This window comes from Gouania willdenowi, chromosome 13, assembly GCF_900634775.1.
Source record: "Gouania willdenowi chromosome 13, fGouWil2.1, whole genome shotgun sequence".
Classification (NCBI taxonomy): domain Eukaryota; kingdom Metazoa; phylum Chordata; class Actinopteri; order Blenniiformes; family Gobiesocidae; genus Gouania; species Gouania willdenowi.
In genome coordinates this window covers 8551975-8575192 of record NC_041056.1, presented here as the reverse complement: position 1 = coordinate 8575192, position 23218 = coordinate 8551975, and the positions used below count along the sequence as shown (strand labels likewise).

The window sequence follows — 23218 nt, the reverse complement described above, 5'->3', positions numbered from 1 at the left end:
ACGCCTAAGACACCTTTTAATCCTTTAGATTATTCAGCTTTTTCTTTTTGATTTCATGTTGTTTTATCTCTTTCATTGGCATTGCATAACAGGTAAAACTGTATTCAGAAACGCGCAGAAAAAAGTCATTGATCCCCCTACTTAAGTTTTTAGTTTCTCATTTGGTAATGATTCTGTCATTTGAATATGTGACACTAGTTTAATGACTATTCACAATGATTATGTGATAAGTTGCATTCCCACAGCTTTAATTGGACTTTTGTGTGTGTAGCCTGACTATATGGAGCGCCTTTATGTCTGCAGGCAACTCATTGTGTTGCTGTGGTGGATTTTTCACTTGTGAAGTAATTTGTTGCTCCTAAAGCCCAAATAAAAACCACCCATTTTCCAAAGTAGGCCACATCCCAGGTTCATATTTATCAGATTTTTACGGGTAATAAGAGCTTTGGTTAGAAATGAAAACACCAGCTGACAGCCATTGTGTTGAAATGTTTCCCTTTACGTTTTGGTTACTGTACTTGTTGGAAGAAAAGCCAGCCTCAGGCCTGGTCGGTACCCTTTCTATCAAGAGTCTGACTCAGGAATGTTTAATCTTTTGGGAACTTTGTGTCCATGTTTGGAAAACTCTCAGCAGAACCCTGGTATCCTGTCCCATGTGTTACTGAACTGGTCCAATGCTTGGTTATCAATGTGGTCCTGTGCTGTTTTGCAGCCTCGCCTGTGGGGAACGGATACGGTAAACCTCCCGTCCCTCCAGTTTGCAGTCCTCAGGGAGAGAAAGGACCTCCAACCATGATGCCCATCAGCGTCGACCCAGAGAGCAAACCGGGTGAATATGTTCTCAAGAGCGTATTTGTTAACTTCACTACGATCTCTGAGCGCAAGATCCGCATCATCATGGCTGAGCCGTTGGTAAGTGGAGAGACAAATACAGGCTTGATGTTGTTCTCGTTGTTTTCATTCCACTTTGCTAATATTTGAAAAACATTACCTTTAAATGGGCAAGATTATAATTGATTGCCATTTATCAACTTTTGACCCTATGTGGTTGTACTGACTTCAGAATGTTGACCAAAACTAAACCCAGAAAGCAAAATTATTCCGGTTCATGTCTGGTCTAGTGAACCCACACATGGCAATTTCCTCTGGCCCACATACAGCATGGAATGATCGCACTTCTTGTTGTGGCACTTGGCGCAGTGTTGTTGACGGAATGATTATGTTGACTCCCCTTTTCTGCTTGATGGTGACGAGCTAAACATATTTCTTTTATGACTAAAACATATACGACACACGGTTGGGGTTTTGTCCAGTTTCGATGCGTCAACGAAACCCAACCATGTATCGTATATGTTAGTGGGAGGCCTTTCAGACTTTCAAAATGCATGACATTTACTCCTATTATAAATTAATGTTAAAACTAATACTCATAAAGAAAAATAAACTAAAATTAGACCAAAACTACCACATTTTGTGTTATGGACAAAACAGTTTTGTCCATAAGAGTATAAACTAAGATGGCTGCCAAAAACAACACTACTTGGGCAGTGTGCTCCGGTTTGCCAAAACCTGGCCATAACCACGCCATCACAATGCCAGATGTCAACCAAGAACCGACCCATTTAATATGATACCTTACAAATGGGCCACTTTTGTCTCACATCCAGATTAGTTGATGCTACCTTGCCATAATTCAACTAAAACTGGCCAGAATATGTTTCAAGGTATCTAGCCCACATCTGCAGCATCATATACAGTATGGGCCAATTTTGGTTCACATCTATTTTGTACGGGCTAGAACAATGCCAAATGTGCCAGATCTTTGCAAGATGTGGACCACATCTGTTTGGCTTCTGGGAAGGGGTTGTTTGTCAGACTGGCCCAGTTCTACCAACTCACAAAAACAGACTGTGATTAAGGATAATGGCAATTAATAAAGCAAATATTTAGCGTGTTTTTGCAGAGGGTGCATGAATTTATATTGTTTATTCAAGTTAACACTAATAGTCTTTGTGCCCTATCAAGATTCAAGATTCAAGATATTTATTGTCATATGCACAGTAAAACCAGACAGTTGCACCACACAATGAAAATCTTATTTTGCGAGTCCTCCCTTTCATAGTAAAAAAAAAAAAAAAAAAAAGCAAACAAAATGAAGAGGTAGATTAAAAGAACCCAACTATTCCCAATTAAAGATAACTAATAATACTAAATACTAAGAATACTAAAATACTAGACTATAATAATACTAATAATAAAATATAAAATATACAAAATATACAAAATATAAAGTGAGCATGTGAGTGGCAGAGTATCATGATGGCTTCTCACACTTCTTTGATATTATTTAGGACAAGTGGATATGGACAATAAAATAAATTAATGAATGTTGTTGGGTGTAATATTACAGATAATAGATTTAGACCACTGACGTTGTAGTGTTATATTATGATTGCATGTTCTCTGGACAGGCAAAGAAGAAGCTGAGACATTCTGTCGATCACAAACTGGTGTCAAAAACTATTTGGCAGAGAAACAGACAGGCAGCTGGTGAAGGAGTTACTCAGTGTCATCTAGATCTACGTGTGGCAGCTAAGGACCACCAGTTGATCAATATAGATATAAAAGTTGAACTGAAATATGACCTACATTAATAGCGACCTGTGCCAAGAAGCTGTGGTTGCTTTGTTGGTCAGGAATAGTTGCACCTCTGTGTGGTATTTAACAGTTGAGTGGTGGAGTGACGTCAGCAGGCTGTTGAGCTGCTGTCTATAGCTTTAGTGGCTGTAATTTATAGCTGTTGGTGTTCAGAAGTGTTAATTACCAGAGGGTCTTTTTTTTACTAGGACTGAAGAGATTTTGTTTACCTATTTCCCTCTTTCTCTGATTTAGTTCACGCTTCTTTTCTTCAAACTGAGCAAATTTCTTAACTTTTATTTGTTTGTTTTTTTTACATTAAGTTAAATGACAAAGCAATATTGAAAAGCTTTATGAAGCTGACACACACATTTTAGCAACTGTATTATGACATGCCTCATGTAATTGAAGGTCACCATTAAGCTGCCAGTGCAACTGGGACATATTCCAGTTTTCCTGCACTGGTTTGGCTAATGTTAAATGTTAAATCATTATTCACATGGACACTTACAAGGAGTTGCAGAAGCACCAGCCATGATTTCAAACAAAAATATGACATTATTTATTAAACCAGATCTTCTGTGGCTCTGTGGACCTGTGTTAGCAATGACAGGGGTCATGTTTGTTTTGTTACTGGCCCCCAAAGCAACTCCAGTTTTCACTTGTTGTTACATAATATACCAAAACTAAAAGAGTTGATGTTTTAATTCAGTGGCTGTGTTTCACATTTTCTGTCATTTCAGCACAGATGGGCTCATCAGATTTGTCCAAAATAACAAAAAGGTTGATCAGAGCATTTGGGAGAAAGGCATTGCTGTCATCCCATAATGACAATCTGAACCACATCAGACTCTTTGATTATTCAGCAAATGCTGTGCTGTGATTTTCTGTCTAGCACAGAAACAGTGATCAGATGTATCTGGGTTGGAGAAATGCTGCAAAAAAATTGTAAAAAAATTAAGCAAAGATTGGCGTGATTTTGGTTTGTATGTAGATAAAATCTGTATGTTTCAGATTCATAAGTATACACTTCTTCATGCCTGGTCACAGATACAATCCTAACTCATTAGAAAAATTCACAAAATAATACAAAAATAATGACACATATTTAATAACAAACAGTTTATTACAATTATTCAGGTTATGGTTATGGAAAATTTAGATTTTGGCTTTTTTTTTTTAATAAGCGGTTGGGATTTTGTCCACTGAGATTCTGTTAATCGATAAAGACAAAAAGAAATTCCTAGAAAACCTACACATGTAGCGAGAGCACACAAACTAAAGCAAGCAGGGCTTTAACTTGTGATCTTTGGACTTTTGCGCTGCACAGGTTAAAATTGGCAATTATAGTAAAAGAAGACAAAGCAAGTGTTTGTGGAGTGTGTAACATTAAGTTTTTTAATTAGTATTAGTATATTTGTATTATTAAACGTGGGAATGCTTGTGATGGTCCGTCTCTTTGCAACAAATTAAAAATAATTCAGAGCCCTTTATCATCAGTATCATCAGGATCCAATTTAATGGATGGTGGGTGGATGGATGGATGGATGGATTGGCGAATGAAAATATAAATGAATTGATTGAGAAAATTTTTTTCAAAGTTTTCAAGTTTTCAAACTGTGGGACATGCCCCCCAATGTCAAGACAGGGTTGTGATAATGCCCTTTTTTGGCATTATTGTTTATTATCATTACTTTTTTTATTACTATTCTAAAATATGGGATTATACATTTATGTCATTTTTAGGAGTTTTGTAGTAGAATAGTCACAATTTTTAGGGTTACTTTTTTTTACCCGTTTTGTTGAAATTTTGTTCGCTCTTTTGAAAATTGGGCGCATCAGAATAAGTTTGAGAAGCACTGCATTAAATGGTCATATTAGCCTCATCCTTAAACCTAAAATACTTTACAGTTGTGAACCTCAGCAGCTACAACATTTACCCTCTATTTAGCAGGCTTGTAAATGGGGGGTCGCAGGTTCAAATCCACTGTGGGACGTTGAGCAATCCCTTGAGCCTAACTCTAACTCTTTCCAGGTCACCGTTGCAATGAGAACTTCTTTTCCATGACTTTTTTGGCCAAATAAAAGTAAAATAAACAGATTAAAGTAAAGTGTGTATTCTGTTTTGTGTTTTCAGGAAAAACCTTTAACAAAGTCCCTCCAGAGAGGAGAAGATCCTCAGTTTGACCAAGTAAGTAAGAAAAAGTGTTCATCTGTGTACTAATCTTTTATTGACATCAAAATGATCAAGCAAAATTATGGTTTAACTGATCTACCTGTCTGTACATACACAAAGATTTATTACTTCACAGTTTGAATACAGCTCCAGTACAAGGCTTCAGGTCACTAAAAAGAAACTTGGTAAAAAGCTCCGCTCACATCCCAAAAAAAGGTCTGTAAATGTAGTTCTGGGCTGGTGTTTACCTAGAGAGCTGGCACAGGCTTTGCCCTAGGTGTGTGTGTCTGAGCAGAGACGGCTCTTTCACTACCACAGAGGTGTGTTTGTGCCATTCAGCAGCCACACAGAGCCGGGATTCTTCTCCAGCCCAGTGCTGAATGAAGGGCCCGCTGTGTTCCCCGGGTCCATCCAGACCAGACTCTCCTCCCTTCCTGTGTGCCCAACCCGTTCCTTCCTTTTGCCTCTCCCTCCCCCAAGACTGTTGCGGGCACAGCCGTAATAGGATTTAGCTTTAGCTTAATCTGAACATGATACATTCTCACTTTTGGTCACGCCCTTGCTTTAATTCTTACTGTTCGATGCTGTTTATTACTGGAATGCTGGGAACATTTTACACTCATTTTGTATTGTTGGTATTTTAGATGAAATGTCCAAACAAACAGCGGAAACCTTGATTGTTATCAGTTGCTCTGGTATGCTAACTGATTAACAAAAAATGTGTGTTTTTCTTTTTAGTTGATAAGCACCATGAGCTCGCTGGCTGAGTACAGTCTCCCCTCAATCCTGCGCATTTTGTTCGACTGGTACAAGAGACAGAACGGCCTTGAGGAGGAGCTGCACGAGTATCGACCGAGAGCCAACACCAAGTCCAAAAAGTATGAATCAATTACCTGCAGTCAAACATGTAGCAGGGTTGGGGTCAATTACATTTTTCAATTACAATTACATCTTCAATTATCCATGTTCAATTATCCATGAGCAGCTATTACAACTCAATTATGATTAGGGAATATTTGCATTTCCTGAAGAAAATGCAAGTGAGGATGCCACTCTTGCCCCGCGTCGCAGTACGCTGTATGAGGGAAATCAGAAGATCCATCCATCCAAGATGGGATTGGAGCTGAAAAGTTGCTGTAGTTGAAGGGCTGTAGGTCAAAAACAGTTGAAGATAGAGAAAAGTTGAAGATAGCAATTGAAAGACGACAGACAGTTGACTACTCTAAAAGTTGAACGGTTAAAATCAGTTGAAGAATGGCCGAACAGCTGAAGATCAAAGTTGAAGGGAAAAAAAGTTGAAAAGGGGAATTTTCCCTAATATTTTGAGACGTTTTGAGATCTTAATGGTCTAAATCGGTCAAATGGGCAGAAATCTGAGACGAAAGAAAATGCTATATTAATGAAAATAGGATGCCCTGCATCTCCACTAATTTCAAATATTATTCAAAGTTCAAATTCAGTTAATCACAATTATCGAGTCTGAAATAAAAAAAAAAAGCCCATCAAATGTAACCTCCTCTTGTGTTAGCGTTCTGTTAGCATCTCTTATGGTAATTTCTTAAGTCATCTGTAAAATACACTAAAAAAATACAATCTTTCATCCAATTTGTTTTCATCTCTTTGTTACCTTGTTAGGCTTCCTAATCAATGAAAATATTTTTGGTGTGGGCATCTGAGCCTTTTTTGTGTCTGTATACTCCTGGATTTATTTAATCATTTTTAAAAAATAGTGAAATGATCCTCAAGAGAGCTGACAGGGAGTGGCAAAACTGGATATGAAACATATTTTAATGATATTTTACTACATTTCTCTAAGCCAGAGAACTATAACATGGTTCCCCAGTATTGCATTTAATTAAATTGTAATTAACAGTTTTTTATAGCATCTTTATGCCAATTAAAAATAAAAAGTAAATTATCAAAACTCAATTGCAGTTAGAATATGATTACAACAGCAACATATTTTTTTCAATTGCATTATAATGACCTCATAATTGCAATTAAATACCAATTACGTTTTTACAATTATAATTGACCCCAACCCTGACACGTAGCCTTTGAGAACCAATCCATGAGCCAAGTGCATCGTACCTGTTAAGTACTGTATTTTCTCTGTCAACCAACCAGTGATGAGCAGCAAAGAGATTATCTACTAGAAAGAAGAGATTTGGCCATCGACTTCATCTTTTCACTCGTACTAATAGAAGTTTTAAAGCAGGTAAGTTGATTATTAAACGCCAGACTGAAAAAAAAAAGCTGTTCACCGTCTGTTTATTGTGATTAAATCCAATCGAGAAGTAGCGACTTTAATTTCCTGTCAGTGAAATAACTCGCTATGGCCTGGTGTGTGTTTTCCTAATATGTTTGTGCGTCTGATTGTTACCTACTGTAGATGCCGCTCTATCCAGCTCTTGACAGCCTGGTCAATGAAGTCATTAACGTAGCCTTTAAGCACTTTAGATACAAAGAGGGGTAAGCTCTGAGCAGCTACAGCTCATTTATTAAGTCTGTACAGTTTTAAATAGCATTTATTTATATTTCTCTTTCATAGATATCATGGTCCTAACACTGGTAATATGCACACTGTAGCAGACCTCTATGCTGAAGTCATCGGAGGTTTAGCCCAATCAAAGTAAGTGGAATCAATGTGATTATTTATTGTTGATTATTGTATGTTTTTTATTTTGGCCTATTGTTTACTTTGGTGTCATGTGTGTCATTTTTGTTTCATTTTTGTTTGTCTGCTTTGTTTGGCGTCGCATCTTTTTCATCAGCTCTACTGAAGCATTGCTATCACATCCCATCCTACTGGTATTTTTCCATTCCTAATACCTTTCTTCAAAACATGCCCCAATTCTTTAAACTGGAACATGGATGACTTACTTTAGGACACCAAACTTGGTCTGGAAATTGATGTCTGGACAATAGCGAAGAAAAAAACCCTTCAAGTGGTTCACTAGCATGCTGTATACGTTCATAAACTGAACTCTGGTGCATTTCCTATTGAAGATACTGAAGTTGGAGACTAAAATAGGTGTTTTTGTGCTCATTTTAGGTCAAAAATAAAGAAACGGGTATGGAATTGTCCTCCAAACTGGTTCTGATGGGAAATATAAGTAGTTTCCTAATCTGTTTTTGTGTTTCTAAAAATAATTTGCTGTTTATTATCAAATTACAAGGATGGTGTAAGAGCTCAGTTTCATTTATTACATCTACAGCTCTCACTAACAGGGGACAGGGTAAGGAAAGGGTCTGATAAGCCCTGATTAAAATGTGCCCTCTATATTTAGACCATCTGAAATATCTCATCTCTGGATCAGTCAGGCACAAGATCAGCTGAGGAAGGCTTTAGGGCATGGTTTCCTTTCCAGTCTGCATATGGGGAATGAAACAGGGTTTGAGAACAAAGGAAGTTCCTTATATATATCCTCTATTCGTACAGCTCAAAATTTGACTTTTGATGGTGGGAGTGATGAATTAAAGAGTTCTTGCATGTTCTTTCTTTTAGGTTTCCTGCTGTGAAGAAGAAGTTTATGAATGAGCTGAAAGAGCTGAGGCAGAAAGAGCAGAGTCCATATGTGGTCCAGAGTACTATTAGCCTCATAATGGGGGTCAAGTTCTTCAGAATAAAGATGTACCCCGTGGAGGATTTTGAAGCCTCTTTTCAGTTCATGCAGGTAAAAAAAATGGATTACTACTTTTTGTTTTCATATTTAAGCTTGCTCCAAATTGCTTAAACACACACACATAATATATGTATATATATATATATTTAATTGAAAAACAAACTATACACCAAACCATAGAAAAACAACACCAACAAAAAAAACAAAGTATCGGATGGAAGCAGACTAGTTATATAGTATACAGTTAATGTGTGTGTGTGTGCGTGCGTGCGTGTATTTTCCTTAAGTTTTTCTGTCAGTTTTGTCCCAGTGGTTATTAATAGTCAGATGAGGTGGAGAAAAAAACGTTAAATGTAAAATTATTAATAAATCATTATTGCTATTATTATTAATATGACCATCGCTTGCACATATTTTTACATTTAACCTATAATTATATCAAGTGAAATAATGTTTGAGAACTTTTGGATTTTGTTTTTCTACACAGTAAATTGTATCTGTTTCTATTTTATTTGTACGTTTTCTCTGTACTTTAAGCATGTTTATGTTTAAATGGTAAAAAAGATTCATAGTGTATAACTTTTCTATCTTTATTTTCAGGAGTGTGCGCAATATTTCCTGGAAGTCAAGGACAAGGACATCAAGTATGCCTTGGCGGGTCTTTTTGTTGAAATTCTGGTTCCTGTTGCTGCTGTAAGCCAACCCCCCCTCCTCAAACACCTTAGCATGTAGCTTTAATTACACACTCTTTTGTCCAAACCAAGTTTTTGGACATCAAAACTCAATGAGATGTGTGTTTCAGGCTGTGAAGAATGAGGTAAACGTGCCGTGTCTGAGGAACTTCGTGGACAGTTTGTACGACATGACCCTGGACCTGTCGTCCAGAAAGAAGCACTCGCTGGTCAGTTCTTGAGCACAGAAAATGCCATATTCTGTAATATACGTAGTCAACTATAGACTATTAGTATGATTAGGATGATGAGCGTTCCCACTGAAGTATACTTCGAAGTTTCCCAAGATGAAAAAAAACTGAAGCACACTGTGGCTAAATATTTCCTTTGATTCTCCATTTTTGAAAGTTCTGAAAACATTTTAAGTGAGAAAGTGACCAAGTAGAATATCAACATGTAGTCATTTTATCCATAAAACTCAAGGAAACACATTTCATGCTGACATTTCTGAGATTTTTGGATAGACCGTCCAATTCAATTCAATCCAATTCAATTCAATTCAACTTTATTTGTATAGCACAATTTACAACAAAGTCATCTCAATGCGCTTATCAAAATATAAAATTCATAAGAAAGAAAAAACCCTACAAGATTCACATGAACAAGCATTTAGCAACAGTGGGAAGAAACAACTCCATTTTAACAGGAAGAAATCTCAGTTAGAACCAGGTTCAGAGGTGGCAGCCATCTGCGTCGACTGGTTGGGTTAGTGGACAGAAGGACCAACAGAACAGGATAGAGAGATAGAACATCAGAGTGTCTCAGACTAGTTGAGTCGTTAACCACAGATCAGGATCTGCCATCATCAGCTTCACGACACCTGAAATAGAGAAGAGAGAGAAGGGCGAGGAGAAGGCACTGACTGCAGAAAAACATGATACAGTATTATCAAGTCAGTCTGCCTTGGCCTTGGGCCTCACGCCCAGTGGCCTAGTCAATACTTATTATAAAGGTGAAGAATCATTTCCCGTTTATGGGTAAGCTAATTCCAAGGTCTGTAAATGTGACCGTTTATAGACGAGCCCATGTCCGCTCTAGTGGCTAGGTTATGTTATGATTTAGTCCATTGTGCTACTGACAAAACATCCGGTTAACTTCAAAACAAGAGCCCTATTTCTAAAAGTGTTAAAAAAGTAATGGAAGACAAGAAAAGATGCTTTTGTTTTGAAAAGGGGATGTTTGACTTTAAGCTTGAAGCCGGTCCCCGGACGATTTTACATTCCGCTCGCAATGCATCATGGGTCGGTTGAGTATGACTAGTGTGTCCACTGTGCATGCTTCAAAAAATGTCCCGATATAGTGTACACCCGTGTATTTCTCACGTATTCAATCTTTTCATACTATCTCATGTGAATGCGCTACATACTGATTGTTGCGTCACACTTGGGATGAGTAGTACGTTAGTATGACATTTCTAACACAGCCATAATGACTGCTGTTTAGATTTGTCCACTTCTGGTTTTACTCTGAGACCTTCTGATGTATGATTAGACTTCTTGGATGTTTTTGGTCTCTGCCTATGATCACAGTCACTCCTGTGTTTGGTAAAAGTGCATACATAAAACAGATTGTGTGAAAAGGCAAGTGACTAAATATTAAATAAACACGAGAGTGTATACACAGTTGTATGATCCATTCATTTGCCACAGTACAAAATAAAATTGAAACCATATTTTGAGTGCAGCAGATACCTGTATTGCTAAGATCTTGAAATGTGTAACTTTGCGTTGGGTTTTTTTCTAATCTTATAAGTAAACATCTAGTGAGTTTAAACTCTTGCTGCCTTTTCTCTGTCCTCAGGCGTTTTACCCACTGGTGACGTGTCTGCTGTGTGTCAGCCAGAAACAGTTCTTTCTGAAGAGATGGCACATTTTCCTGAACAACTGCCTCTCAAATCTAAAGGTAAATCAAACACACAAGTCAGCCGCTCCACTCATGACTATTTAGTCATAACGATTCTGTTTCAGTTGTACAGTCAATTTTGGCTTGTTTTCAGTTGGCAAACAGAGTATTTGCATTCTATTTGATATTGTGTTTGCACAGCGTGTTGCTCTACTCTTGCCCTAAACATAATATGTGAACAATGTCATTTAAAAAAAAAAAAAACTTTTTTCACACGACCTGTTGTGATGAAACTAATGCTTAAATAACCTTTTTTTTTTAATTTGTGTTCCAGAGCAGAGATCCTAAAATGGCACGTGTAGCTCTGGAGTCTCTGTATCGTCTGCTGTGGGTCTACATGATCAGAATTAAGTGTGAGAGTAACACTGCAACACAAGGGTAAATATCTACTGATGCTTTATCTGCTGTGAGTGTTTTTAACTGGGAAGATTTCTGGCATATCCTCCTGGAAACCAAGTAAAAAAAAGTATCTTTCAACTGAAGTTTTTCTCCCTGTGGTAATTAATAAATAGTGAAAAGATAAATCAATACATTGTACCCTCCTAAATACCAAAATAGATAAAAAAAATTCTGCTTTTCACCTTGGCATTGACGTTGTGGTGCGTTCTCTATTATTCTCATCATTAATCATCTAGTTTAGCATTTTATTAGTTTGTCATTTTTGCTGTATTTTAAAAGAAATAAAAACATATCTTCAACACTTTTTGAAACCAAAAGTGCTGCCCACTGTTCAAGCAATATTACACAGGTTAAACTTGGGATTGTACTATTCTCTGCTTCTCCATTTGATTCATAATTACCAGTCTGTCAAAACACATTTAAATGAGGTAGTAGCAGCTTTCCTCTATTATTTTTATAGTACTAAATTGTTCAGACATTTCTTTTTTATTTATTTTTTGTCCAGACATTTCGAACATATTCATTTGAGCCCCCGATAAATTATAATAAGCAATACATCTTTCACATGTCACTTGATGTTGTTTTGTATCTCTCCAGTCGTCTCAACACCATCATCACAACACTTTTCCCCAAAGGATCTCGCAGCGTGTTACCAAGAGACACGCCTCTCAACATCTTTGTCAAAATTATCCAGTTTATTGCTCAGGTGAATTCAGCAGGTGTTACAAAGTCATCAGAAAGCATATGAAGACACAATATTTTGAATGTGACTTGTACGTTGATAGCTAACATGTGATAGTCTTCCTTGTGTCACAGGAACGATTGGATTTTGCCATGAAAGAGATCATCTTTGACCTTCTTAGTGTTGGAAAACCTGCAAAAGCCTTCAGTCTTAATCCAGAGGTACAGAGTGGGAACAATGGAGAAATCAATTGTATTTATTCTGATTATTTTTAACACATAACTCACAGGCTAGCTGAATATTTTCCCTTTTTCCTCAGAGAATGAACATTGGTCTGAGAGCATTCTTGGTCGTGGCCGATAAATTGCAGCAAAAGGACGGCGAGCCCCCCATGCCCAACACTGGCTGCACTTTGCCCTCTGGGAACACTCTTCGAGTCAAGAAGACATACCTGAGCAAGACGTTGACAGACGAGGAGGCCAAAGTCATCGGTGAGTTGGACAGCCTGTGCTGAGGAATGTTAAAAATGTCGTGTTTTTGCAGACTCACTAGGAAATTGAATTTTACAATACAATCAACGTTTGCAGGCAAGCGCCAATGATGACAGGAGGGGTTTTTGTTGTCTTTTCTTCAGGAATGTCACAGTATTATTTTCATGTGCGGAAGTCGGTCGATAACATCCTCAGACATCTAGACAAGGACGTGGGACGATGCATGATGATGACAAATGCCCAGATGTTGAACAAGGAGCCCGAGGACATGATTACGTATGTGTTTGAATGCGTGTTTAATCATGCTAACTGCCAATAGTTTAAGTAGACACAGCTCTAGATGACACACTAAGGCTGAGACTATGACACATCCCGAGATACTTTAATCTGTTTACCTTTAACTGATCTCTTCTTAATGCTTTAAAATACATTTGACGGTTAAAAGCAAGCGTTTGTTTGCCTAATTTAAGTCTAACATTTCCAGGGGCGAGAGGAAGCCAAAGATTGACTTGTTTAGGACTTGTGTTGCTGCGATTCCTCGCATTCTGCCTGACGGGATGTCCAGACCAGACCTCATGGATCTGCTCTCACGGTGAGTTGGCAATGGTGAAAACTAGGGATGCATCGAAATGAAAATTCTTGGCCGAAACCCAAAACCAAAAATGAAAAAATCAAGGCCGAAAACCGAAATAACTTATAATGCAAATTATTAGTACTATTGCATTTATGGTTATAAATATGTACAAACCTCACTAAAATTAAAACATTGCACGTGTATGAATTAATATTAAGGCTTCAAAGAATAATTTAATTAAAAGTATGAAAATATTTATTCAGCACTGACATTCCAACAATGTACAATGTAAAATAAAAAATTAAATGTTTAACTTGACCCCACTCATACATTAAATATTATTGTACAGGCCTATAACTGACTGAGCTGCTGAAAGAGAGTAAAATTAAAAATATTCTCTCATTAAAACACAAACTGCATTGAAGTTTTTGATAAAAAAAAATGCTTCTCGGCTGTGCTTGGATAATAAATACGCACAAGCTCTGTGTCCTTTGATTGTGGCGTGCATCATTTCTTGTGTGCACTGGTTTAATCCCATCCGAGTAATGATCTTTATAACGCGGACCAAGTACAGTCGTGAAGTGCAGAGGATCTCTGTGAAACGTGCGCTGAAACCGGATTAATGCTGCTGATGAATTCTGTCATCACAACATCCTGTTTTGGTCAGCTTGTTTCGGTGAGAAAAGTGTTTTGGCCGCAATTTTGGTGCATCATTAGTAGAAACTAAGCCTATCTGGTTAAGCAGATGCCAAAAATCAATGAGGATAGGCAATAACAGAAATAAACTCTTCCTCGGAACGAAAGCAATAAAATATTTTTCTTCTCATCACCTTTTAGCTATGCCTGCTATAATCTTTTTCCCCACCCATGTTTCAGGTTAACTATTCACATGGATGATGAGCTTCGACTCATCGCTCAGAATTCCTTGCAAAGTTTGCTGGTGGATTTCCCAGACTGGCGAGATGATGTCATTTTTGGATTCACCAACTTCCTGTTGCGAGAGGTGCAGGACACGCACCAAGGTTTGCTCGACACGTCCCTGAAACTGCTGCTTCAATTGCTCACGCAGTGGAAACTAACCTTGGCTGCTCCTGCGAAAAGCCACGACAACGCAAAAGTGCACTCAGTGGAGGTGATACACATTTGAATTCATTAACTTGTTTGTTTGGGTTTTTTAATGCCACAAAATTAACTTTTGGTGTATTTCTGCTTTGTTTTTCTCAAGCTGCTGCAGAGCAGCTCCAGTCTGAAGATACCTGGAGAAAAAGGACCTCACTCCATGGTACTGCATGCTGTAGAAGGACTAGCATTAGTGCTACTCGCCTCCTGCCAGCTGAGCACCCGCAGGCTCGCCATCGCTTTACTCAAGGAGATACGAAGCCTATTTATGACTATCGGCCAGTCAGAGGTTTAAGGAAATGCTGAAATTAATGGAGAAATGATGTGGTTTGTATGTTAAACATCATTATGTCATGTTATTTCAACTGCAGGATGATGACAAACCAATGATCGAAGTCATGGATCAGCTCAGCCAGAGTATCCTGGAAAGTTTTGCCACCGTTTCAGTCTCTGACTCTGTAAGTTGTTGATCATCTTCTGTTTTGTCCTACATTCATCAGAGCAAAGATGGGCATCTTTTATCACAGCAGGGGCCACAAAAATGTGATTGTCTGATCTGAGGGCCACATTTTTAGAATGCATGTCAGTGTTTGTAATGAATCAATCTGATCATTAATAAGGGAAAGAACTGTATTTTTTCTTCATTTTAATACATTGTTTTTGTTCTGTGTGTTTCTGTTGCCTATTTGTGTGGTCATTTTGGGTGGTTTTCTTTTTGTGTGTACATTTTGTGTTTTTTTAATATCTAATACTATTATTTTTCTGTCATTTTGTGTGTTTTTGGAGTAATTTTGTGTGCTTTTGTTGTTGTATTGTATGGTTTTACATTTTTGTTGTTGTGTTTTTGTCGCTGTTTTTGTGTATTTTTGTAATTCATTTGTCTGTTTCTGTTGCCTATTTGTGTGTCTCTGTAGTCATTTTGCGTGGTTTTGTTATCATTTTGTGTTTTTGTTGCTTTTTTGTGCGTGTTTGGCATTATCTTGTGTATTTTAGTTTTTGTGTTTACATTTTGTGTATTTTTAATATTTAATATTATTTGATAATATTATTTTTCTGTCATTTTGTGTGTTTTTTTCAAGTCATTTTGTGCAGTTGCTTTGGGAGCCGCACAATATTAGACCGAGGGCCACATGTGGCTCCTGGACCACCAGTTGCTAATGTTTGAATTAGAGTATATTATTGCATGTAGTAGGATTTTCAGTAATATCTGCCTCATCCCTGTCTATTCTCTGCTCTTACATCTGTGACTCGTTCACAGGCCACCTTACCATCTGGTCATCCTGTAGACCTCCAGTGGCTCGTGGAATGGAACGCTTTGCTGGTCAACAGTCATTTTGACATCAGGAGTCCGTCACACGTGTGGATATTCGCCCAGTCTGTGAAGGACCCTTGGGTGCTGTGTATATACAGCCTGCTGAGACAGGACAACCTGCCCAAACACTGCCCCACCGCCCTCAGCTACGCCTGGCCTTACGCCTTCACCCGAATGCAGATGCTCATGCCACTGGTCGATTCAAAGTAAGCATCAACATTGTGTTATTAGAAATTTTGAATCCAAAGCTTGCATTTGATGCCAATTTTTAATATTTCTTCAGTAATCCAATGTATGCAAAGAAAACCAGCACTTCAGGCAGTGGGGAGAATTACATCACCTTGTGGAGAAACTACCTGATTCTTTGTTTTGGCGTGGCCAAGCCCAGCATCATGAGTTCAGGCCATTTGAGAGTATCGACATCTGAGATCACGGCTCCTACACCTGACAGTGGTGTTGGCTATGATAACAAGGTACGGTAACAGCCTCCCAGCCTCCTGTCCTGGCCTCATTAGCTTCCTCACTGCTTTGTCTCAGCAGGATCAGGTGCTCACGCTGAACTTGTTGACATTCATGCTCAGAGTATCCAATTACACAAGAACTACTTCACATGAATGGACTATAAGAATATGATATACAGTATAGCTCACTGTTCAGGTGTTCATGTGGCAGTTTTAAGTCTTTAAGTCGTCTGTGTTTCATGTTGTAGGTTATCGGTAGCCCGTCCGTGGCTTGGCTACTGAAGCAGTTGGTTCCTCTGATGAGGGCAGAGAGCATCGAACTGACAGAGTCACTAGTTTTGGGTTTTGGCCGCACTAATTCCCTCATATTCAGGTATTCCAATTACTGTTTTTGATCCTTATTTTGTCAATTTATCTTACAATATATGTATTGTTTTTTTTAATGTCATAGCAAGTGACAAAAAATGCTAAAGTTTCCAGTACTTTTTACGTAATAAAAATCTTTGTTTTTGATTGACGTTTTTTGGATTATTTGCTTTAAAATGGTTATTCGTAAGTTGTGATAACTACAGTTGTATTCTAATGACTTAACCCCAGAATTCAGCTTTTATTGCTTTATTGTTGAACATTCTGTGTCTTTAATGTGCCATTTCAAATACATGTTTGGTTGTTTCTGCACATAGGGAACTTGTGGAGGAGTTACATCCACTAATGAAAGAGGCATTAGAGAGAAGACCTGAGGTAGGTTGTCGATTGGAGTCCTTAACATATTATTTATTGGTTTCTAAGATGTAAATATGGTATATATATATATATATATATATAGTTTTTGTGAAAACACATTTATAAATTTATCTGAAATTCACCAGTTAGCAGGAAAACAAACAGGTTTGTTACACCAGCTCATTGAATGCCTCAGTACACCCGATGGACATATTTATAAAAAATAAACTGAGAAATATTTATGAAAATTGTATTTATTTTTTTCAGTTCTATGCTAAACACTGCCAAAATGAAAGTAAATCACTAGATTGGTGTTACATTTTCATATAAAATTGTTTAAGGAAATTGGAGTACACTGAGAGATTTTGACATTTGAGGCCTCTTAAAATCATGATTTTTCAGAACAAGAAGCGCCGTGAACGACGAGACCTGCTGAGACTACAGCTGCTGCGCATCTTTGAGCTGTTGGCAGACTCTGGTGTTGTCAGTGACAGGTGAGTGCAAGAGAAAGAAAGCGCTCTTCGACTTCTAAATAATAAGATTTAGTTATTTTAAATTGTTCCTCTTTGATTCCTGTAGCACAAACGGAGCTCTGGAGCGCGACACCCTGGCTCTCGGTGCACTTTTCCTGGAGTATGTCGATCTCACCCGATTGCTTCTCGAAGCTGAGAACGACAAAGATGCAGAAATTCTCAAGGACATTCGAGCACACTTCAGTGCAATGGTGGCCAACCTTATCCAGTGTGTTCCAGGTAGTCCAACAATTGACTCGAGAAGATGCTCTAAAGCAGGGGGCGTCAAGGTCATTTTAGTTCAGCGGGAAAATACGAAGCAGTTTGAGCTTAAGTGGGCCACAGATTTTATGTGGGAAAATTAGTAATTTTAACATGATTGTGCCTTAGTTTGCACTTCTATGTACACATAAAATACTAAATATGTAAGAAACTGACAAAATCCAAGCAATAAGTGATAGATATCAGTCCCAACAGGATTTTTACTTTAATTTTTTGTGATTTTTTGACCAATTTCTAATTAATATTATATAATAATTTAAGGAAAATTGAAGGATTTTGTAAGAATTTTTAGTTTTTCCAACAGTTTAACATTAAAAATGACTGCAATCATGCGATCTAAGCACTGGGAAAACTGTGAACCTCTGCAAATATTGTTGAGTTTAATTTACACAACGATTCATGTTTACTCTATCATTTTTACTTTCTCCTTTGGGCCGAATCGGATGCTCCAAAAAGCCGTATTTGGCCCTCGGGCCATGAGTTTGAAACATGCTCTAAAGGCTTAGCTGACAAATGATTGAACAAAGAGTGCACATACAGTATACATATTGAAAACAATATGTGTGTATTTGTTATTAGGTCAAATTCAGCTAGTTTTAGCGCTTCTTATAGAGCACATTGCTCCCCAAGCTGTGGAGGGTGGTTCCAAAAATAGCAATAGCCTAATGATGAAACAGCCAAGAGCAGATTAATACACTTGGGTAAACCAAGCATTACTAATTTCCCTTTGAGTGTCTAATTGTTCACCAGAGGACATCACAATTATATCATCCTACTGGGGATTTGACATTTAGCAGTGAGTTTGATGCCTGGTTACCTTCCTCACCCTCATTTTTTCTCAATGAACTAAAGCAAGGCTGTGTTGTTCTTGTTGTTGTTGTTGTTCCACAGTGCACCATCGGCGCTTTCTGTTTCCACAACAGAGTCTGCGGCATCACCTCTTTATCCTCTTCAGCCAATGGGCCGGGCCCTTCAGCATCATGTTTACCCCACTGGACCGCTACAGTGACAGAAATCACCAGATCACCAGATATCAGTACTGTGCCCTCAAGGTAGACATGCTGTCCCCGATATGTCTCCACAAGACTAAATGTGGAAAGAGTGAATGTACGCTATCACAACTTGTCTGCTATTTCAGGCCATGTCTGCTGTGCTCTGCTGTGGACCTGTTTTCGATAACGTTGGCCTCTCTCCAGACGGCTACCTCTATAAGTGGCTGGATAATATACTGGCCTGCCAGGATCAACGGGTACATTTCCACAAATTTAAGATGAAGAAAGGGTATCTGGTAGAATGCCAAAGCCATCTTTATTTTAAAAAAAAGCTTTGTCTTTTATATATTTATCTCTTCTTTAGTAGTGGAAGCCAGTAGTAGATGATTTAAGTCAAATAGCAAGTTAGTGTGTTGCTATTACGGTTTTAGTGCAGTGGTTTTCAAGCTGTTTTGGGTATTCCCCATTTTGAACCAAGGTGAACTTTCAAGCCCCACCTGCGCCCATTGCCCACCAAATAATCCTGACAAATAACACATTTTCAAATTCATCAAAATTAATGTCATATTTCATAATGAATCAACAATCTAAATCTAAGCTGAACGACGAACCTGCTTGAAAAACTTATGTAAAAGTTCAGTAGTCAAAAATACAGGAAATAACCAAACATTGTTTGCAATCTGTGACACAATGTAAAAGGTCCCATGTCATGCTATTTTTCACCCATTTCCATTTGTTCTAAGAACCCCAAAAACATAGTATTTGAGGTTTATTTTCCAAACTCGCCTGTTTTCCAGAGTTTTAGCCTCTGAAAAGTCACTTTCTGAGTAACTCTACACAAACAGGCTGATTTGCGGCCTACTTATGCATATTTATGAGTGGGCGTGTCTATAGACGGGACACTGACCTCCTCTTCCACGCACGGTGACGTAGGGCCAGAGGACGGCCCGCCCTCCTCCCACCCATATTGTAGCTGAGCTCAGTCCCCACGCTCTGTGATACATAGACTGTAGAAAATACATACATAGCACTGCACGAAGGAAGCTGAAATGCTCACCTTCGTGGGCGTGTCTGTTTACATGTCAATCACGGCAGAGAGCTTCCTGGAGGCGCGGCTTCTCCAGCTCAGTGCCACGTCAAATTCGTCATCAAAGTGGGAACGTGTCATCAAATTGGAGCGAGGTGTTTGGGCTCACCCTGTAGTAAGAAAGGAGCAAATCACCCTCTAACTAATGATTGAGGAAATCAATGAAAAAAACACTTTCATGATGTTTAAAGCATAGAAAAGTCAATTTATCTTAACATGGGCCCTTTAAGGAAATTCAGTGCACGTATGAAATATACTACCATTGAACAAGTAACATCATTGTTTCACAATGCAAGTAACATATTTCATGAATAAATTAAAACTCTAAACTAATTTAAACTAAACACCTACATGAAAACCAAATTTAAAAGTGTTAGTTAATGACTAATAGTTAATTAGTCAAAAATACAGGAAATTAAGGAACATTGATTGCAATATGTGGCAAAAAGCTTCAATTATTTTTGCAGTTTAGTTCCAAGTTACATTTTGTTCCTGGTCACATATCTATTGCAGATTTAATTCTCTTTTAATTTCTGCTACATTATTAGTCTTCTCATTATTACTTTATTTGAGTGTAACCAGAGTGTAACCGTTTTGTTTAGTGTTATTGATCTTTATTGTCAATGAAGAAAAGCATTCTGCATGAAATTGATAAGTTTGTTGAAGCACTGTTTTAGTGTAACAAAGCACAGATTATTTTACTTAAAAAAAAACAACTGATAATAAATAAATAAATAAAAAACGATTAAACGGCACTATTGTTTTTGTTATTTCTTCTTCAGGTCCATCAACTTGGCTGTGAAGTCGTCATCCTCCTCCTGGAGCTCAACAGTGATCAGGTCAACCTGTTTAACTGGGCTGTGGATCGATGCTACACAGGCTCCTACCAGCTAGCGTCAGGCTGCTTCAAAGCCATCGCTACTGTCTGCAGCAGCAAGTATAACAATATTAACCATCACTATTGTTGCTTTTCTCTTCAAATGATTTTTTCAGTCGTATTATGTAGAGACATTTTGTTCTCAGTGCTTTATCTTTAAGCTTTAGTGTGTTTTTCTCTTTCACTTTTACAGCAAAAACTATCCCAACGATTTAGTGACACTGTTGAATCTGGTCCTCTTTAAAGCCTCAGACAACCGAGAAATTTATGAGATTTCAATGCAGCTAATGCAGGTGATGATCTGTTACTTACCGCGCTGTGTTTTTATAAGCTGGCTGTTTATTGATGTGACACACCCATCCATTTCCTTCAAACAGATTCTTGAGGCGAAGTTGTTTGTACACTCCAAGAAGATATCAGAGCAGAAGCCCAACAGTATTCTCTATGGCACACATGGTCCACTGCCTCCTCTGTACACCGTCTCCCTGCCTCAGCTCTCCAGCCTGTTGGCCAGGATGTACCCAGAGCTCACTCTGCCTCTATTCTCAGGTATCTGTGTTGTATGATTTATGACCAGAGCAATAGCGTTTGTCATTTCTTTGCATTTTTTTCTTATGTTTGCAGGCTTGTGTTATTTTTTGTGGTTTATTTGTTAGATTATCTTTGAAAACAAGAAAAATGCTTTTATGCTGCTAGAGACAAACATTTTTATTAGACAAAGACATAGCGTAGGCCTCATAGATCAATAAACCGAAGGTTATTTTTAGGAAAAAAAATTAAAAAGTTAAAACTGTTGCTCGAAAGTTTGTTTTCATCTCAGCCGTAAACACTTAGCTTATTGACATTGGCAGAAAAGTTTTGCTCATTGCATTGTGGGATGTGGACCAGGTGTTCTCAACCTTGGGGTCGCGAGACACTGGCACTCGCCAGATGCCTTCAAGAAACTAAGAAAAAAAATTTTTTAAACAATTTGAGCCTATTTTTGCTTATTTTTAACCTTTGTCTGCAACTCCACCAAACTTGCCATATTTTAACCTATTTTCACTTTTTTTGCCATATTTTTGCTCCGTTTAATGTATTTTTGATACATTACTCGCATTTCTGCCACTTCTACATCAAATTTCAATGCCTTTTTTGCACATTTTTGGACATTTTTGGTACTTTTAAACCCTTTCTACCACTTTTCCTAACTAATGTCACATATGTTGATCCATTAATGTCGCTTTTAACCTATTTTCACCATATTTCATGCTTATTTTTTTGCCAATTTAATCATATTTACGATTTGTCGTGCCCATTATTTTCCAGTTAAAACTAATTGTTCCTACTTTTCAGATTACATGAACCATAGATCAATAAATCTTGATCTTGATCTATGAGGCCTATACTGTATTTATCTGATAATAAAATGATCAATTCCAGCAGCTTTAATTGTCTGCCTGTTTTGATAATTATTACATTCAAACTGAGTAAGACCATTAATTCATTATTACTCTGTGTGTTCTAGAGGTGAGTCAGAGGTTCCCCGCCACACATTCCAATGGGAGGCAGATCATGCTAACCTACCTCCTGCCCTGGCTGGAAAACATAGAGCTAGTCGACAGCCGCCTCTTGCTCCCCGTTTTCACATCCTGCTCCTCTGCTTTTGACGCATCGAGCCTGCTGACAAGAACTGGCTCATCACACCCACTAAAGGGCAGTGGCTGGGGTTCCGTACAAGCTACGTCTATGGTTCTCAATAACCTCATGTTTATGACTGCCAAGGTGTGTCCCGATGGAGTCAGTGGTGACTAAATGAAGTCCTATCAGCTTACAATGATGTTTTTTTAATCTTAAACAGTATGGAGATGATCTGCCTGGACCACAGATGGAAAATGCATGGAGCGCTTTAGTCAGCAATGAGAAGTGGTCCGATAATCTAAGAACTACACTCCAGTTTCTCATCAACTTGTGCGGTGTGAGCAGTGACACCACCCTCCTGCCATATGTAAGAAAAGAATATATTCAGAAATCTTGACTGTTTCCCACAGCCAATGTCTGTTAAATTTTTATTTTCTTTAGATTAAGAAGGTTGTGATCTATCTGTGCCGGAGCAACACCATGCAAACCATGGAGGAGTTGTTATTTGAGTTACAACAAACGGACCCAGTCAACCCTGTGGTGCAACACTGTGATTCTCCTCCTTTTTATCGCTTTACTGCCACAAGCAAAATCTCTACAGCTGCTTCAGGTAAAGGATTTAAAACAGCACTAAACCCTATGAAAACAGGATTAATATAGTTTTTACAAGTGCGTCAATAGTTATTCTGACACCATCTTATACAAAAATCTAAGCTTTGTCCACGAAACAGATATGGAGGTGAAATTTCATTTTTCCTTTATTTATTTATTGAGCACACATTAAAGAAAAAACAACATTAAAGGTTCAAGGAGGGAACAAAGATCAAAGGGCTTAAGAGTTCCACCCCTTTCAATAAACACATACAATTAAAAATAAAGGTTAACAAATAAAGTAACACTTGTACAATCAGGAAATAAAATGCACAATTAATCTTTGATATATGAGGAAAAATTATGTATAAAGTACACAAAAATCAGTATCAAAAGACAATGGAAATATTAAACAAAATATTAA

At 37.9% G+C, this 23218-nt stretch overlaps 1 protein-coding gene across 4 annotated transcripts in view; it reads left to right on the top strand.

The window, feature by feature from the left end:
- frya (furry homolog a (Drosophila)) overlaps nucleotides 1-23218 on the top strand; it is a 58265-nt gene that overhangs the window by 11213 nt on the left and 23834 nt on the right. For all 4 annotated transcript variants that reach the window (XM_028465642.1, XM_028465641.1, XM_028465644.1 and 1 more), the window contains exons 2-34: nucleotides 713-912; nucleotides 4775-4828; nucleotides 5552-5691; nucleotides 6941-7031; nucleotides 7206-7285; nucleotides 7365-7445; nucleotides 8322-8490; nucleotides 9040-9132; nucleotides 9242-9340; nucleotides 10971-11072; nucleotides 11347-11450; nucleotides 12069-12177; nucleotides 12288-12374; nucleotides 12473-12644; nucleotides 12788-12920; nucleotides 13129-13236; nucleotides 14095-14350; nucleotides 14444-14626; nucleotides 14709-14795; nucleotides 15596-15855; nucleotides 15933-16122; nucleotides 16359-16483; nucleotides 16794-16851; nucleotides 17236-17327; nucleotides 17413-17585; nucleotides 18519-18679; nucleotides 18766-18876; nucleotides 20489-20643; nucleotides 20777-20876; nucleotides 20961-21132; nucleotides 22091-22347; nucleotides 22424-22570; nucleotides 22645-22813. In XM_028465642.1, the coding sequence (XP_028321443.1) occupies nucleotides 713-912; nucleotides 4775-4828; nucleotides 5552-5691; nucleotides 6941-7031; nucleotides 7206-7285; nucleotides 7365-7445; nucleotides 8322-8490; nucleotides 9040-9132; nucleotides 9242-9340; nucleotides 10971-11072; nucleotides 11347-11450; nucleotides 12069-12177; nucleotides 12288-12374; nucleotides 12473-12644; nucleotides 12788-12920; nucleotides 13129-13236; nucleotides 14095-14350; nucleotides 14444-14626; nucleotides 14709-14795; nucleotides 15596-15855; nucleotides 15933-16122; nucleotides 16359-16483; nucleotides 16794-16851; nucleotides 17236-17327; nucleotides 17413-17585; nucleotides 18519-18679; nucleotides 18766-18876; nucleotides 20489-20643; nucleotides 20777-20876; nucleotides 20961-21132; nucleotides 22091-22347; nucleotides 22424-22570; nucleotides 22645-22813 (4518 nt within the window). The remainder of the gene's footprint in view (nucleotides 1-712; nucleotides 913-4774; nucleotides 4829-5551; nucleotides 5692-6940; nucleotides 7032-7205; nucleotides 7286-7364; nucleotides 7446-8321; nucleotides 8491-9039; nucleotides 9133-9241; nucleotides 9341-10970; nucleotides 11073-11346; nucleotides 11451-12068; nucleotides 12178-12287; nucleotides 12375-12472; nucleotides 12645-12787; nucleotides 12921-13128; nucleotides 13237-14094; nucleotides 14351-14443; nucleotides 14627-14708; nucleotides 14796-15595; nucleotides 15856-15932; nucleotides 16123-16358; nucleotides 16484-16793; nucleotides 16852-17235; nucleotides 17328-17412; nucleotides 17586-18518; nucleotides 18680-18765; nucleotides 18877-20488; nucleotides 20644-20776; nucleotides 20877-20960; nucleotides 21133-22090; nucleotides 22348-22423; nucleotides 22571-22644; nucleotides 22814-23218) is intronic.